Source organism: Pelecanus crispus, chromosome 7 (assembly GCF_030463565.1).
Source record: "Pelecanus crispus isolate bPelCri1 chromosome 7, bPelCri1.pri, whole genome shotgun sequence".
Classification (NCBI taxonomy): domain Eukaryota; kingdom Metazoa; phylum Chordata; class Aves; order Pelecaniformes; family Pelecanidae; genus Pelecanus; species Pelecanus crispus.
Genome location: NC_134649.1, coordinates 15,264,328 through 15,282,606, shown reverse-complemented (window position 1 = coordinate 15,282,606; position 18,279 = coordinate 15,264,328). Strand labels below are relative to the sequence as shown.

Here is an 18,279-nt window from a genome sequence, read left to right as displayed (position 1 = left end):
AAAGTTTTTCATTCCTTCCTGGAACAGTGTTCATAAAAAAATTTTAATTATCACATAAATCCATTTAACAAAGCATTCAAAATCTACTGAACTTAAACATCGACTGGATTTAAGCATTTAGATTCATTTGAAACTACGTTAACTGTTGAACAGTTCTGTAACACTGACTCAACATCTTCACTCTGGATCAGTAGTGCACTCTATCCCTTCTTTAGACATTATACATGAATAAAGGAGTGCTTCACAAACCTCGATGTTAACATGGAATCTTCTGATGGCTATTAAGGCACTCTTCCATGCCCTATCTCCCAAAGAGTAGATATGACATTGTACTAGGGCTGCAGCTGAACAGATTAAAGGGAATGCTTTTCCAAGAATTCTAACACTGGAACTACCCAGGGAATTCCTGCAAGGAATACTGTGTCTAGTAGACACAAAGAAGGTTCTGGAAAGAGTGAGATGGGGATAGAGAATCTTATGAAATCTAATTTTGCAAATTTATTGTACTGAGTGATGTGGTCCTGCATTATCCTGCTCTTAAGACCTGCAGACCAGGGATAGGATTCAAGGGAGAGAATTGTAGTCTCCTTCCTTTTATGAAATAGAAAGATGCAGGTGTATTAATAGATGTAAACATCATGGCAATAAAAAGTAGAGAACCTCCTAACTAAAACCAATATCCTTTCAAGAAATAAATTTATTGCTTTGCTACAAAGGCTTGTGTCATGCAGATGGAAACCTAATGACAGAACACAGCTATTGCAGGGTCAGTCCTGAGATGCAGCAACGCTTGCTCTCTTTTGCCATTACATTGGCAATGATCTGTAACTCACATGGAGTGTCACATGACAGCTTGCTTTGTTTTCACAGTACTACCAAATGCCAGTGTTTAAATAAAAGGAAAAAAAAAAGAAAAGAAAAAAGGAGAAAGAAAACAGAAAAAAGAAGAAAGAAAACAGGAGGAAAAAAAAGAGGAAAAAAAGAAGGAAAACAAGAGAAAAAAAAAAAGCTGAGCAGTAGGCACTAAATTGTGACATTAAAACTTAATCTTTACACACCACACTTGTTCTTGTGTGGTATTAAACTTTAGGGCCTTTTGGAAAACTCTTCTTGAATGACCACCCAAGAAAATAATATATCACAGGTATGGAACAGACAGGTTGCTCTCTCCAGTAAAATTGTCATTATTGATAATTTCAGTAAATATATGAGAATTGTAGAAGAGGTCAAAGGATATTATCTGTGTGAGAATAACATCTTGACTCTATTAACCTGTGGTGGTATGTCAGGTCTATCCTATAAAACAAGTCTGGAAAACAAAGAAAATACAAAAATACTCAGCTTTTACTGAGTTTAAAAAAAAAAAAAAAAAAAAAAGAAAAAGAGAGTATAAGGAGACCACGTTGTTACAGGTTTTAGTCACAGTTCTTCCCAGGAGAGCTCTGGAGAGATTTCGCTGTCTAAAAATCATAACTGATCTCAGAGGCCCTTCAAAAGCCACAGTGAAGTTCTTATAAAATGTCCTTTGTCTGCCAGAAGAAAGTGTTTCTGATCAATGTCTTTACAATACATATTGTATTGGAATAACCTAAGTGTACTCTTGAAAAAAACAAATGTCCATCTTGCAGTTGGGTGTGAGGAAAGAAACATCAGACTTGTGTGGGCAAAATGGTATTACAAATGTTGGAAGAAAAATTGAAATTCCTGCAGTGTTAAATAGGCTATTTCAACTCTTGATGAGACTGACATATAGAGCAAGATGCAGGAATACTACAAATTTTATAATCAATGACACATTACCACTTGTTATACATATTGCTGAATTTTAGCTCATATTGTTAAACACTACTTGAGGGCTCGTGGCACTGAGTGTGACAATCATCGTCATCATCATTATCACTAGCAGCAGTAAGTACTTTACCCTTCCAAAAGGTTGTGAAAACATCATCCAACCAGCCATCCTCAACTCCTGAGAGGATCAAAGTATTATGGTTCCCTTTAAAGAGATACTAAAATTAAGACAAAATTATGCTGAACAACTTGGTATACAATTAGAATTCAGATATTTCAATACTGAACAGGAACATAGTTCCTTCTCTACAATACCATCAAACACCATTAAGTTCTTTTGATGGCATTTTTTTGTTGAGGTACTCGCAGCTTGCAATGGCTAATGATGAAATTATCAACACATCTATAGAGCTAGAAAGGATCATCTTTCAGCATAAGATCTCAGTGAAGTCTTACAGAACAAATATTTTATGCTTTTTTTTCTTTACTGTTTTGATTGTGTCTGAAGGTTTCTTAGCACACTGGAGGATGAAAGAGAGATACATATAGTAAAGTAGAAAGACATAAAGTTGTAAGACTGGAAAAGTGTGGGATGAGATACCAGATACCAGCGATTCCAGATTCTCAAAAGGCTGAATTATATGGCTTCTTCAAGGTGTTTTCCATGGCTACTAAATCTTGAGAAATCCTGAAAATCTCTTGGTCTGAGTACATAATCTTTTTGAATGTGGAAGAACAAAGTTCTAGTGATTAAGGATTTTTCCACACGGAAAAATTAGGAATTAGTAGAAAATTAATTAAATGCTACCATGAAACCAAATACAAGTTAAAGAATTCTCTAGTGATTTTATCACAAAAGAGATGATTGATATGCTGCCTGGAAAGCATGACAGGTGGTTCTTGCAAGATGCAGGAAAGCAACATTTTTTATTTTCTCTCATTTTCTGCCCTTCCTTAAAAAGTATATATACAACATAATAACCAAATGATAAACCATGGACACAATCTGAATGACAATAATGTATTCCTGTTGAAAACCTTGCTGATTTTTGAGACAGTACAGATAAAACTAGAATATGTGTTAAAATGCCACTTGCTCTAAGTTTTACTGAAATATCAGCATAGCCTTCTATTTATACTAAATTATTTATTGCAGCTATTTTTACATCCTCTATTGCTGACAGTCTATCAACAGCTCTTTCCATGCAGTATTGATCAGACTAATTAAGACAATATTGTAACTTATATTGCACAAGAATTTAACAAGCCCCTTTTACCCTAGGGACTGATAGAAACTCAGCATGATTGAAATCAATTCTGGTTTAATATTGCACCTACTACTAGAAAGTGATATCTTTTTGAAGATGAGAGGTCTAATGAATGGACTACTGATTTGTTTTAAACTTAATTTAGAACAAGCTTAGATATTGACCTTGAAGAGCTTGAGATGTTAATTCATTTCTACAGTCTACATTAGCAATCATTACATATAAAAAAAGAAAAAAAATCACACAAGTTTGGAGGCCATATGTCCTAGTGATTATGAAATGGCCAAAAGGATGACTGTGATAAAAATAACCACAGTCAATAACATTCATTTCATTTTATGATGCCGTAGCATCAGCTTTCTTAGAAATAGAGATTTGACCAGCCACACTGGTCAATTAATTTTTTCAATGAAATGTTAAATATTTTTAACATAAATGAAACAAAGTATGTGAACCCCATTTTCAAAGTAGTATAATATTCAAACTCACTGAACAATTAATCTGTTGCAAAAAAATATGACAGGATGCTCAAAAACATTTGCATACTAATGGGAAGATTGGGATCCTGTAGATGTGTTGAGTATTTTTTTTTATCTGCAGCTTGCCTTCTAGAGGTTTATTCTTTCAAGACCTAGTTGTTCAATGTTTCCAAACTGTTTACACTACAGATGACTGCCAATCTTATTTATTTTTTGCAGGCTCTCTCTCAAACTTATAATTTATATATTTGTAAAAGTTCTTCAAAGGCAATATGGTGCTCTGAACCATTTCTTGGTTTTTTGGACTGGTGATATGGACCAGGGAACCTCTGCACTGAGTTTTTCTTCACAGAAGTGAAGAGGAAGATAAACAGGATACTTCTACTCTGTATGTCTTTTGTAGCTTTTCAGTTTTGCCAAGATTCAACCATTACAGGGATGGATATATCTCTCATGCCACCTGCATGGTTGTGGCACCCTGAAAAGCAGCTCAGCTCTTAGCAAGTTAGCAGCAGTTTATTTCCTTAACAGTGGGAAGGGTGGAACAGGAAGAAGTGTGGTCAGCATGTAAATATCATGTGAAAGTGTTTTACCACACTGGGAAAGGATTACTAATTTTGAGTGGCAATAACAGCTCAGCCCCTCCATAGAGGCATGACAATATAAACATTTGGAATCAGTTCCTGTACTCTTGCTCAGAAGGAAGTGAACTGCAACCAAATTGGAGGTCATGCAAACAGAAATACAAAGGTATTACACTTGGGCCTAGCTGGCTTGAATGTTGTTTTCCAGTGTGTACAGTGGCAAGAGATTTCATTACTTTTAAGAAGCCTCAGAAAGAACAATCTCTCTAACGATTCTCTATTATGAGAAATCATGGACTAGATGAGGATGGCAAAAAACTTGTAACCCTGACATTGTCAGGGACATGATCTTGGATCTTACTTTTCTCACAATGCTTTTATAACTGAGCGGAGAAAGCTTTAGTAACAATTCCTGTTTGAAATGTGACTCTTTCAAATAGCAGGAATATATTAAAATAGTATACTTTATATATGCTAGTTTCCACAGGCATCTCAGGAATTTTATTTTTCACTCTGCAAACTTCTGCAGGAATGAGAACACAAAGACTAAACCGCTGTTTTCTCTGATAAAAATTAATCCAAATCCTAAAGGTAAGATCTAAATACTCTTAAAATCAGGGGTGATTGGATGTGAGGCATCTCTTTAGAATACACCATTGATCTGTGTTGTGCTGTACTTAGTAGAGTGCACTACAAGACAGATAATCCTCGAGACAGAAATAAATGCCCTTGCCATATCAAACTTCCAGTACAAAAACCACTCCCAACTCCCTCTAACATAATTCAAAAAGGGACTGAATGGTATGCAGTAACTAGGTGGGGAAGCCTGGTGGAATAGAGGAGGTTTTTCACAGATGTTTGGTGAGACAAGAACAACTAACAGCAACAGAAAGGTTCCTCCAAACAGAAAGGCATGGTTACGATGCTCATAACCATTTGATCTTTGCAATACTTCATTATACGACTATTAAATCAAGATGTCTTGTATATGTCTCACCCATGGAGTGAATCAATCTTGATTTCCTTAAATTAAAAATGTTTCTGAAACAATGCCTTAGAATGTGATATGCTATTCTGTTGAATCATCAGAAAGAAAACGTCCGCATCTGATGGAGAAAGTTTCAGCTATGCTTTATTACTAGACCATTATGTATGTAATTGTCATAGGGGAATTCCCACAACGCTGTATAGAACACTTGATAGTTATCTCTTTGCCACAAATACAATCAATATTTTCAGGGAGCAGCAGATAAGAGTCCTAGAGAAATATCTCTAAATCCAGCAATAGCTGGATTCCTTGAAGAATATGCAGAGAGTAAGCTTCAATGAGACCCACTGTGATCCATACAGATTTGTTTTGAGGTCCTCCTACAAGATGAACCCCACATTCCATTTTAAGAATATCAGAATCAATTCAATGCCCCTCCCTCCATGTTTTCTTCCTCCTGTACATAAATAGGGCTAAAGAAGATGTGCATAAGGGGAGAGATTAAATTTAGGAAAGCTATTTCTACTTCCTACTCCCTCCATCAACTTAACAAGCAGTTAGTTGGCAAATGACTTGCACATATCCTGTGCAAGCACAAGCCCATCATTCTTTTAACTCGTTTTCATGCCTCTAAGTCCAGGTAATATAAGCCAAGCGATTCCCAGCAGAACTAGGGTGTCAAATGACTACCTAAAACAGAGAGATCAATGGGCTGATGTGTAATTAATTATTTTTAGCTAGTCTTAAAATGTACCTAGAATGAAATGGGACAATTAGTCAATAAGAGTGAACAGAAACTGACATTATGAAAGCGTACCTTCTTTTGTTACTACACAGGTAACAGAGGTTATTTGCACTTAGTGAAGAAGCTACTCACAAGTATCTTCATTAGTTTATACACTTTTGAAAACTCACCACCAACAATCATATTAATGCTGCACAATGTACTTTTATAATATTTGATTTTCAAAGTGAATATTATTTTCTCACTTGTGAAACTATGTCAAAAGTTTAGCTGTCAAACACAGCCCAGTTTCAACCATAGTGTAGAAACACAATTAAGCTCAGTTAAGCAGTTTGATTTAGAAATTTGTCATTGATTTATGCTCCATGGGGTCAGTTGCTCTGGGAAATTGTGATTAGTTCCTGAACAATATGAATCTTAAGAATCCATCCCTTGTGACAGCTCCTCACACAGAGAACACAGTGGGAAGGAAGAAGACCTGACTAGAATATCTATGTGGTTTTCCTACATGTAGAAGTTAGGTAAACCCTCAGGAACATATCAACAGTGAACAGTGTGGAATAATTCCAGAGTTGTAAGAGCTCCTTCCATTCCAAAATCAGGATATCAGAAAGTTTGCAGGTCTTGGTTTTCTATTGTTTAGAATCTTGTGTAGTAATTGTGTAATTTAAGTATGGTTTAAATGCACCTCAGGTCTTTACGGAGGAGAATACATCATGGCTGGAATCAATCTGGCCAATGAAAAAGCAAAGAAAAAGGTTGTTTCACCTTAATTCTAGTTCCAAAGGACTTCGTGACTAATATTTTTTTTCCCTTACACATACATGGTTTGGTAGTTTGAAGGGGCAAGATCCTACTTACTGTTTCATATTCTCATCTATTCTATAGCATTTTAATATGACTACAATAAGTATTATGAATATTTTTTTAATCTTTGCTTTGATATTTCTTGTAATCTGAGTTAAATAAAACAAAGAGGGTTTACATCATATAACAAATTGCTCTGGGTGTTGCCATAGGCAGTGGAAAGTAAATAATATACTAATGCTACCAAACTTTATTTTGTAACTGACCAGCAACATTTGGCAAGTTCCAGGGACAAAAGCAAAATTAACAATAGGTATTTCAAAAGGTTTCTGGCTAGCTCCTCAGTCAATGAACATCAACATGTCTTCACTGATTCCTGATGATCTGGCCCTTCATTTCAGGAAATATCCTAGTGTACACACAAAATGCAAAGGTGCGAAGTACTGCAAAGCTTTAGCAGTCAGGAAATACTCACTCTGCAAACAGTCAGCATTTAGGAGGTCTTGGCACTTCTCATGGCATTTGACACCACATTCGGTGCATCTCATGCCTTGTCTGGCTATGCCCCAAAGTAGACCTTCACATTCATAACAGTATGTAGGAGTTGTAGCTGTCCAAACTTCAAAGTTATGAGGTGTAGTTGATGATATTGGGTAGATCAAAGCCTGCAATGTCTTCTTGAAGACATGTATTTTCTGTTAGGTAAGAAAAAAACAATAACCAAGACTTTGGTTGAAGTATTGTTTAATACAAGTGAACTGGAGCTAAAGCATATGTCATTACACTTACAATGTTACAAAATATCAGAATATACATAGAAGTATGAACTAATCTACAAAATACTGATTTCATCATTTTGCCTTGCACTTTAAAGACAAAAGAACCTTGGATGACCATTTTGACTGATTACAGAAACAGAAGAGTTAAGTTGGAATCAGATCAGTCAATTAACACAGAGACTTATATATAATTTTTATATTTTGGGACAGAAATTTAAAAATTCATTAGCGTTACAGTCACTGATGCATTGAAAGCAACTACCTAACACATTACTTCTGAATATTTAAATACTTCCTACAGGAACTTAGACACACTGCACAAAAAGTGCTTTGATTATATACAGTGCTATCCTTCAATACTTAGTGTCTGTATAATCTCCTCATCAAATAAAAGCAGGCCAACTTTATGGTTCCATTTTGTCTGTATTCCTATAATAGCACACTCACTACTTCCTTTTTAGGCACCAAGATGCTTTTTACCTATAAACAAGAATGATCCATATTCTCAAAATTCCACACCTATTTCTTGGACTGTTTTGGCTTAGAAGTCACACCAGTTCTAGCAGGAGAACAGTTATCAGCTGCTCACTGATTAGTACTGCAAACAACCTGAATCTCAGCTTTGTTTTCAGGCATTCAGATCTTCTAAGTCCAGTCCATTTGTTGGGAATAAGAAAAACTCAGCAGCTTGTAGGCAGCACTTGACACCAGACAAAAATATGACCTTGGTTTAGGGTTTTTTTTTTCCCCACTAAATGCACACCTGGCTGCCATGAATGTATGAGAAGTTCTAGACCTGTTCCCTTATAAATGAATAGATTGTTTCTTTTAGAAAGAAGGAACCATATTAAAAGATGTAGCACAGTGGGAAGTAGGATATTTCTGAAAGTCTGTCTGTCTTGCCATCTCTTTGTCTTGTGTGCATATAATGCAAGTTAGCTGTAATGCTGGCTGTGTAGCTGTAGCAAACTGGGGAACAACATTTTGGAATTTGCGTGGTTTGTCCATATGAGCTTTAACATCACTGCCACAGTTCTGATAGTATAGAAAGCAAGGCTAACTTATTCAGTTAAGCATTTGTTAATGTTCCCATAATTTTAATATTCAGCTATGGTAAGTATATGCCAAATGCAAGATATTAGCCTCTCTAACAGCATGCTGGCATGCTCTTGGTTTTATGTATCTGCATCTCTGCTCAAATATGTGAGATACTCTGCTAATAATAAATTGTCTAATAATTTTTTGTCTGTGTGCATATCTGCATAATGTTGCACAGAGACATCAATTAAAGGATTATTGCTACCACAGGAAAACCATTACCATGTAGCCATAAATCTACTGACTCATAGATTCAAGCACTACAAATAACAAAACCAAATGTTAAGTAGCTTAGGCTGCAACAGCTCATATTGAAGTTCATAGGTACATGCTAAAAACAACATCTATCCTGTGAAGCCTGGCCAAACAAATGTGGTCAGACATTTCATGGACATTTGATCCTAGCACTTCTGAGAACACTGTAGAACTGAACTAAGAAAAGAAGCCGATACAGCAGGAATGACTAAAACAAGTACTGAATTGCTCTCCAGGGTGCTTTCTTAGCCTATCCTAGACAATTAACCACCTAGTAACTCCCCTGAAAGCAAGCAAAGGTCTGCACTGGTTTAATTTGGCAGACGCTAAGAGGGACTGGGCTAGTCATGGCCACCTAACTCTGCAAACTTCATCTTTGTGCATTTCTCCACCCTCTGCCTATCATGTCACAGCTTACCAGCTACAGGGATCAGAAAGAAAATTTCAAAAACAACCTAAAGTGAATTTGTGCAGCTTGTGGAGGAATCATGTTTCTCAGAAACCACCAGGTCTTTGAAGATTCCTTTGCAGATTACACTCATGCACTCCTGAACTCTAGTAGGATCAGTACAAATCCTGCCCTTTCACCCCATTCAGATTCACTGATTTTTCACAGTATAAATCATTTTAGAATTTTACCAGTAACTTTTATCTATTTCTGAAACGGCAGTAAGTAATGAAATGGCAGAGCTCAACAGGCCTTGAAATAAACATCTGAACATAAATGACTTTTTCAGCCGAAAGACACAATTTGTAGATTGGTTTTGCTGCTGAACATGATCTTTCCCCTGTTGTTAATAAAGCAAACTACAATCATAAAGGAAAATTTTATTTATCTTACTGTCTAGAGGCTTTCATTCCTAATACTCTTCTCTGTTTAAATGTATCTATTATATGCATTCACTGAGCTCTGGGCATGGCAACATTTAGCACTGTTAATATAAAGGAGGATTATTTAGTTATCTGCTTATCCTCTGAATTGAAGTTTTTTTCTGTCATATACTACTTGAGATACTTTTTCAATGTCATCGATGTATTATTTTCACAAACTTGCAGCTCTGCCTCTTTATTCAGCAAAGCAATTAAATGAATGCTCAACTGAAAGCACACATTTAAGTGTCACTGAAGTTAATACTTTGACATTGCTTAAAATGTCTTTGGATCAGTGCCTGGGAACATACAAACTTACTGTGTCATGAAAGTGTTATACCAGAAGGATAACAATGTCAGGTGGCAAAGCTCAAAGCATTTAACCTCAGGTTTTAATTTTTGGAGTAAGTAATTTTTGGCATTTGCTTTTTAATAGAAAACATTATTTCAAAGAATTTCCATTCTGAATCTAACCAGCCAAATAACCTGTTTCCATCAGAGTCATTAATACTCCCTCTAGAAAAAGCTGAGGGAGACTAAAAACCAGGAAAGCCTTAATCAGAGGAATAACTTGCCCAAAGGGGATTTTCTTCCTTAACTCTCATCAGTGACTGCACTTCTTCATCTGGTTTTGTGGAGAGTATCTGGAGAGTTCTTTTATGCCTGAAAATGTCATAGAATCACAGAATCATAGAATGCTTTGGGTTGGAAGGGACCTTTAGAGGTCATCTAGCCCAACCCCCCTGCAGTCAGCAGGGACAGCTTTAACCAGATCAGGTTGCTCAGAGCCCCACCCAACCTGACCTGGAATGTTGCCAGGGATGGGGCCTCCACTGCCTCTCTGGGCAACCTGTTCCAGTGCTTCACCACCCTCATTGTAAAAAATTTCTTCCTTATGTCTAGTCTAAATCTATTCTTCTTTAGTTTAAAACCATTACTCCTTGTCCTGTCACAACAGGCCTTGATAAAAAGATTGTCCCCATCCTTCCTGTAGGCCCCCTTTAAGTACTGAAAGGCCGCAATAAGGTCTCCCCGCAGCCTTCTCTTCTCCAGGCTGAACAACCCCAACTCTCAGTTCTTTTTGTTTTCAAATATTGTTCTACTCAGTTTTTATGATGCCTTAGGGCATTAAGTTCTGTTGGCTACAAGTAGAAAAGTATTACCTTTCACTTGTTTTAAATATCTTGCAAGTGTTTTTACTGGCTGTACCATTACATTTATCCTTGATAGAGTACCCACTTCCCTTTAGTATGTTTAGTGAAGGATAGATTAAGACAGGGTTCTCTTATTCACCTCTTCTCCGAATTAGCTTTTTACATTTTCTCACCAAATGAACTTTTATGTATCTAAATTATATTTGTTGTCTGCTTTTTGGACTTATGTTTTCATTTAAAGATTTGTTAAGAAATACCTATTTCTGGTACGCAATTTTTCACATAGTCTGGTTCAAATGGAGGCCAAAGAGTATAACAGCATAAAAATACGTTCAACTTATTTTTCCCTTTCCATTTCTCCCGAACCCTGGTTGACCAGTTTCTCCTGATTGACAGCAAGCATTGGAGAAATGTTTGTATTGAGCTGTCCACTGGGATTTGCTGCCTTCTTTTTCCCTCCTGAACAGTACCACTTAAGTTAGATAGATTCTAACTTAAAATAGTTAGTCTAAATTATTCTTTCTTGTCCTGCATTTGCTGGCAGTTAATATTATCCCCAAAACTTCTACCTTTAGCCCTCCAAAGTCACAGCCTGGTAGTTTTTGCATCAGGGGAAGCATGTAAACAAACAGTTGAACCCATATTTATTGTCATAAAAGGTAGCAATACTTATAAATAGTTTTATTTGTTTGTTTAGTAGACATCTTTTAGTAAAGCATATGGAGTTTCTTAGGGTCTTTTACTGAAGTTAGATATTTTTGTAGCAGCTATAACATAGATGGAAAAACTCTTTTTGCACCAATTGCATGGCATAAGTTTGTTCTCTATAATTTTCCCTCAGCCTTTAACTTCTTTTTAAGATTCCATAGCTCTCCTTTGTTCTGTCAACCTTTGTTGCTATTTTGAGATAGCAGAACAAAATAACTACTGCTCCTACTGAAAGAATATTTTGAACACCAGCTGTTTCCTACCTCATCAATCCATCCCTGAGCACTACCAAATTGTTCCTTTGTGATTACCATATAAGCATAGAAAGTTCACAATGAATCAGAGAAGAGTGATGGATGTGTGTATACTTGTGCTATGGGTCTCAGTTCCCAGAATATCTGTCAACATATTCTACTCTTCCATTCTTCTACTATGGAGCTTAACAACAGTGTAAGAAAAATTCAACACTTCATTTTTTTTTCAGTGTAGGATATATTCTAGAAGGCTATGTTTGCACTAGCAATTTAAGGAACACAAAAGGGGCCTTTATTTTTTCAGATTAGTACTTTAGCTTAGTTCAGCTATGTAAATCTGTTTGCATCACACTTTAAGTATTCCTGAAGAAAATGGCACTCGTTGTGTTTTTGTTTAAAATAAATTACTTTTGCAAGATGTAAGTGAAGTAAAAAATAAAAAAACCCACAACACAGGTTTTACTAGCTAAACGAATATGATTCTTCAAAAGATGTTCCTGGTCACTTGTACAAATTAAATATTTCATCATCTAGAATCACATAATTAGCAGGAGTTACATTTACAAACTCAAATAATGTCCCAGCCACCTATAAGGACTGGGGAAAAAAAATAATAATCACACAGAAACCTTCTTGCAGAGTCTTGTCATTCTAATTGTACTCATGGTGTGATGAAGACAGACAGATGCTGATAAAGAGAGACAGATGCAGGTAAAGCATGGTGCAACTGGACAATTAAAATACAAGGTTTCTCCAAGTAACTATTTTGTAAGACAAAGGTTTCTTGCTTAGTCTCTTCTGACTGTCATGGATGTGAGTCAGCAGAAACAAACCTGGTCTCATCACTGTGGATCAGGTAGCAAATTCTGCTCAAGATGAATGAATGGAATGCTTATACACTCATGTTTTATCCAGTTTGGAGTGTCTAAGGCTGAAATAATTTCTAAAGAGCTTTGTACAAATATTTCTCTATTATTTAAATGACTTAAAACTGCCATTGAAAACACTTACCATTTCATCATTGTTTATGGAGGTCCGGATGAGCATGGCCATGGAAATACCAGATTTTCGAGCTGCAAGTGTCTGTTTAAAGCAAATGCAAAACTGTTAAAAATTATACAGGTAACTCCAATTGTTGAATCTAATGGAAGGAAGTAGTACTTGATTATGCTATTGGATTTAAGAAAAACTGTAGGTGTTACAAAAACTTTTAGTTAATGTTTGCAGCACACAACTTTTAAGGTTTCAGTACATAATGCAAGAGCACATTTTCCATCGTCATTACTGTTTCTTTCAGCAGTGTCTAGCTGAGCTGCCATTTCTAATAGAAAACCTGTTATTCAGAGGTTTATGAGTCAGTTTTTTTAAACCACAGGCTGTCACTGTTTTTCTGCTTTGCCAACTAAATTAATGTGCTACAAGGATAGGCATCCTGCCCTAATTTGGAAGCTGTCTGTGCCTGCAGCAACATGGGAGATGATCTGCAATAGTCTTATGGTTCAAGTAGTCAGTCTGGATAAGTTTTTGTAACTCACTGAGCATTTTCAAACTGTGTGTATGTATATAAAATGCTACTTGTCTTAAATAAAAAGTCTTTGGGAAACCTAAAAGTAATTTTTTCCTTAAAGACAATATTCATTCAATACTACGAATAGCTAAGTGGAGAAATACTCTGGTTCTTGGAGGGAGAAAAAAGACTGGAACTCTGTCTCAATCTGTCCTCTTTTGCCCATATGACATTAAGGGTATATGAACACCTCCCAGTTCCAAAGGCTACGTCCTTGGTTGTAGAGACAATCTCATTTGCTCTACTATAGTACATACAAAGGCACTTAAAATATTTTTCATATACAATAAACAATAAAATTTTATCTTCCTTACTGCAATATCCCTGTAATTTAAATGGGTCCTTGAGAATTAATTAGAGGATATAATGATCAGAAGGAAAAAGACCCTGGGGAAATGAGTTCTGTGTGTTTTCCAAATAATATTTCAACTCTGAATATCACTTCTGCTATCAGTAGTCCTTTTGGCCTGACAGAAACAGATAAAATTTATTCCACTGTACAAAATATTAACCATAACACCTCTATATTACTTTATTTTACCTGCAAAATTTGGCTCATGCATCCTTCCCCCTATTCTAAATCATTCCAAGCGTGTCTGTATACTTGTGCTTTATCTCTGTTCTTCCGTAATTCAGCATCTGCTTTGTCATACCTTGCTGCCCCCATAGTCTAGCAGTGTGAGAATGATCAACTATACCACCCACTAACCATAAGTCTGTTGTTGCCTTTGTTGTGAGGATATAGATTTTTGCCTTACTGTGAACTGGGTCTTCTGTAGTCCACCATTATAGAGCTGTTATAGCAAAAGTTTCAATGATATTTTTGCATATGACTCTTATTTTTGTGAAATACATATTAGGTCAGAAGCAATTTAGGCTTACATCAGCAAAGGAACTGCATCGTTAATCTTTGGATGGAGAGATAATTCCAATTTCTTCCCATTTTATAATTTTAAACACCAACATAATTTAAATGGATTTCTTTTTTATGTAGAGCTATTAAGACTTAATTTTAATTTTAAATGTTTACTTTCCCCTGAGAACATACCCATTCAATTTTCAATAAGTTTCCCTTGATAATAATTAAACTTGCAGATAGACACAAAATTATTAATCTTGTGAAACCAATTATAGGGTAAGAAGTCATCCTTGGCACAGAAATATTTGATTTGATTCATCACTGTCCTATTACAATTAATATGGGATGCAAAGAACTCTGCCCCCCCCCCCCCCCCCCGCTTTTGCCTATACCGTTAATTCATTACCAGTTTTCCCACTCTGTTTTTAATAAGTAAATAAATTCTGTTTGCTTCTCTGTGACCATCTTTTCTTTCTATTTCTGTCAATATGGGAAATTCCATTGGTGTGTGCCAGTGAGATTGACAGTGACAGGAAAGTTTAAACAGAGCCCAGGCTTTGTTTTTTCAAACATTTTGTGACAAAACCTAATGCTACAGGACCAACACATCAAAGTCAGAAATGGCAAGCAAAAATGTGTTTGGAACATTAAGAAAAAAAGAAACAGTTTCCATAATCGGTAGTTTTAGGTTTAAAAAGATTAATTTTAAAAGCACCCATCTTCTGATCCTTCTTGAAGCATAGGTTTCTTCTCAAAGTCTTGGAAAGTAGCTATTTACATTTACTTGCCTGCAGTAATTTATAGTTTTGACCTCTAATCTTCATGTCCCTTATACTTAGAAAGTGAGTTGATACTTTTAGGTCTAAAATACACATTCTAGGCTACAGAGCAATGTGGACTACTTGTCAGGGCAGGAAAATAAAGGGCATAACGACATTAACCTTGACTATAGGGCAGTGAATGATACTGTGTTCTGTCCTCCAGCAATATATCAGTCAAAGTACATCAGCCAGCAGAACTGCAGTTTCATGCTATCAGTATAAGTCAATAAACAGATACTATTTCCTTTGAGAAAAAGGAAAGTAGGGAAGCAATTTTGACCCTGTCTTGTGTCCTTGAGGCCCAATACTCCCAAGGGCTACTCCTGGAGTCATGTAGCTTAACCATTTTGCTCCTTAATCAGAAATGTGTCTAAAATCATAGTACAGTGTCCTATATGAAATAAAGCAGCCGAATAGGAAACAGATAATTAGGCTGTTCTTAATCAAATGTTTGTCACGTTGGAAGGATAATAGAACAACGTGATATCTAGAGGTATTTGTGATAAACCAGTAAAGTTAACAGTCGTTATGGATTAAATTTACAGGGATTTTAGTCGAAAAACTCACAAGTATTATTTCCATTTATGTATCACTGTCAGAATATACTGCATCTACAAGAGAAAGGCAATAAATAAAATGTTTCTGTTCTGAAATACTGTAGTTGGTGATAATTCAACAGCTTGAAGCACTGAACAAACACAGAACCATGCCTGTTCTTAAGGATGGAATGAAGCAAGGAGGAGTGAGCATTTTGGAAAGAGTAAGGGGAAAATGTTGCCAGACCCATTTATGGGAAACAAGGTGACAGGTTATGAATGTAGCAAGAAAACTTTTCCCCCTATTGTCCTCTGTTTTTAAATAGTAGCAAGGAAGAAAGGTAAGTGCAGCTAATCATCTGGAGCCTCCAGGAAGGAAGTCCAAATTGCCAGAGCATCAAAAGAACAGGGAGAGCAACATGAACCTGAAGCCTTTCTCTACTCTCCTTTAACAGGACACAAGAGTTGTTCAGCAGTTTACACTTGCTTACTGCCTCAAACTGAAGTTCAGATACCACCTCATGTCTTTCCTTATACAAGAATTTGACCTGCAGATCGTAAAGATCTGTATGTAGGTATTATTGCATGATGAACATCTGGACAAATTTATTATAAAAAAAAAAAAAAGATAAAGCAGAACGTTGTCTATTTATTTTTAAGTGTTTTTCCAAATTCCTGATACAGGATTTAAAATAACTTGGTCTCCTTTGTACTCAAGTCCTTTTAGACCCCCTAATAACTTGTATCTACACTATCTTATGTATTACCTCCAAATTTGCCTTAGTAACTTAAATAAATAAATTAATACCATTAGAAGTCATTCTAGCAAAAACATTGAAAAATGGTAACTATAAGTAAAAGAATTAGACTCAAGCTACAATCAAATGTTAAATGAAAAATTGTGTGGGTGAAAAAAGAGCTACCTGCCATGATGGAATAAAAGAAAGCTGTGTTTCTGATCAGCTAAAGTAGCAGGGAGCAGTCAAGGTAACATTTTTCAGCTGTTCACGAATGCTGGCTGTGTCATGCAATACTCATTCCTCTGTATTTACAGAGGTTTTCTGTTTTCCTGATCATCTTTTCCTTCAAAATTTTTTTCTTTAAAAGAATCTACAGACTGTTATCACCAGGGAAAAAAAGTTGAAGACAAAATATTTGTTACCACTTTACAAATACTGTTACATTTTTAATGCAATGTAAAAGTTACCCACTAGAAGTGAATCTGCATTTTCAGCATTTAAAAATCTTCACACTTTCAGAACTGTTTCTTTTTTGAGCAACTACAGGTAATTTATCACTCTAGGGATCTCAACTTTATTAGTCTGAAAGAAAGATTTGTAGTCTGTTGCTTGGGGCTGAGAGTGGGACAGGAAGGAGTAAGAAATCACTCAAAAGGAAACAAGCTATTGTCCAAAATTACTCACCCTCTTCCCATAATTTTTCTATTAAAAAAGTTGATGTCTGATCCTGAAATGTTCAACAGAACTGCAGATTTAGAAAGGAAATCGCAACTCAGCTTAACTACACAATCGTTACTGGACACCACTGTAATACCATTTACTTTTTCTTCATATTCGTTTTCATAGCACAGACACAAGAGCATGTCCCGTCTAGCCTCTAAGATCATTCTGAATATTAAAGTCAGTCAGAAATGGCATGGAAAACAGCAGACAAGTTCATCAATAATTTCTTAATTTCCCCACAACTAGTCCTAATTCCTGGAACATATAGGTGTGAAACAAAGGAATGTAATCATATTATTATGATTTCCATTTAGCAGAATTAAAAAAAACCCACAAATATAAAAATACTGTTTAATTATTTTTATGGTGTACCTATTTAATGTATGAATATTAAAATATTTAATCCAATTTGTCTATTAATGATTAAAGGAGTTAAGAAAATGGACTGCAAATAGCAGATTTAATGTAAAACAGTCCAGATATTTAGCTTTTATCTAATGATTACTCTGACAATGTACAAAAACTGAGAATGTGGCAGCTGCAATTTATACGAATGTCTTCAATCTTAAGAGTTTAAACTACCATAATCAAGTTCTAGTCTCTCTAAATGCTTTTGTTGTGGAGACACTTACATAAAAAGAAGTGTCAGTAGATTGTTGTTTTAGCTGAAATGGGCAGTTGTTTCATCTGGTGTGTTCACTTCAACAGTATGAACCAAGTAGTCTTTTACAACAGCAGCAAGGATTCAACAATTATTCTTGTGTTCTTATAATCAAATGATAAAGCTAAGTAGTAATATATTCTTGAATGATCAAAAGAAGAAATCTGCCGGATTACAGTGATTGTACAGTATAAAGTAACCTTTAAATCAAATGAAACCAGGTTCTATAGCTTTCATAACATTTGAAATGATGACTTGCATTAACAGAAGCAAAGACTAAAGCATAGTGAGATAGAAGAATAGAGCTAGCTAACTTTGCCTACGACTGGGCAGATCATCACACCTATTTGGCCATCATGGGTTAAGTACTTCTAACCTCTGTAATTATTGCTATTCATCTTCCTGGTTGTAGTCCCACCTCAAACAAAAGCTCTCACTAGCACAAAAGAGTAACATATTTTTTTAAAAGTAGAAGTTACAGTGATTACATCAGCAAGTGCACTTGACACTTTTTTCTGGCTCCGTATTGAACAGAGGTCTGTTCAAGCTCTCTGTATTGTTATTCAAACAGCTCTGTCTATTGTTACTCCAC

At 35.7% G+C, this 18,279-nt stretch overlaps 1 protein-coding gene across 2 annotated transcripts in view; it reads right to left on the bottom strand.

Moving 5' to 3' along the window:
* Nucleotides 1-18,279, bottom strand: part of UNC13C (unc-13 homolog C) — a 196,520-nt gene that overhangs the window by 133,310 nt on the left and 44,931 nt on the right. For both annotated transcript variants that reach the window (XM_075713782.1, XM_075713781.1), the window contains 2 exons: nt 12,792-12,863; nt 7,138-7,357 (listed from right to left, as the gene is read on the bottom strand). In XM_075713782.1, coding sequence (XP_075569897.1) covers nt 7,138-7,357; nt 12,792-12,863 — 292 coding nt within the window. The remainder of the gene's footprint in view (nt 1-7,137; nt 7,358-12,791; nt 12,864-18,279) is intronic.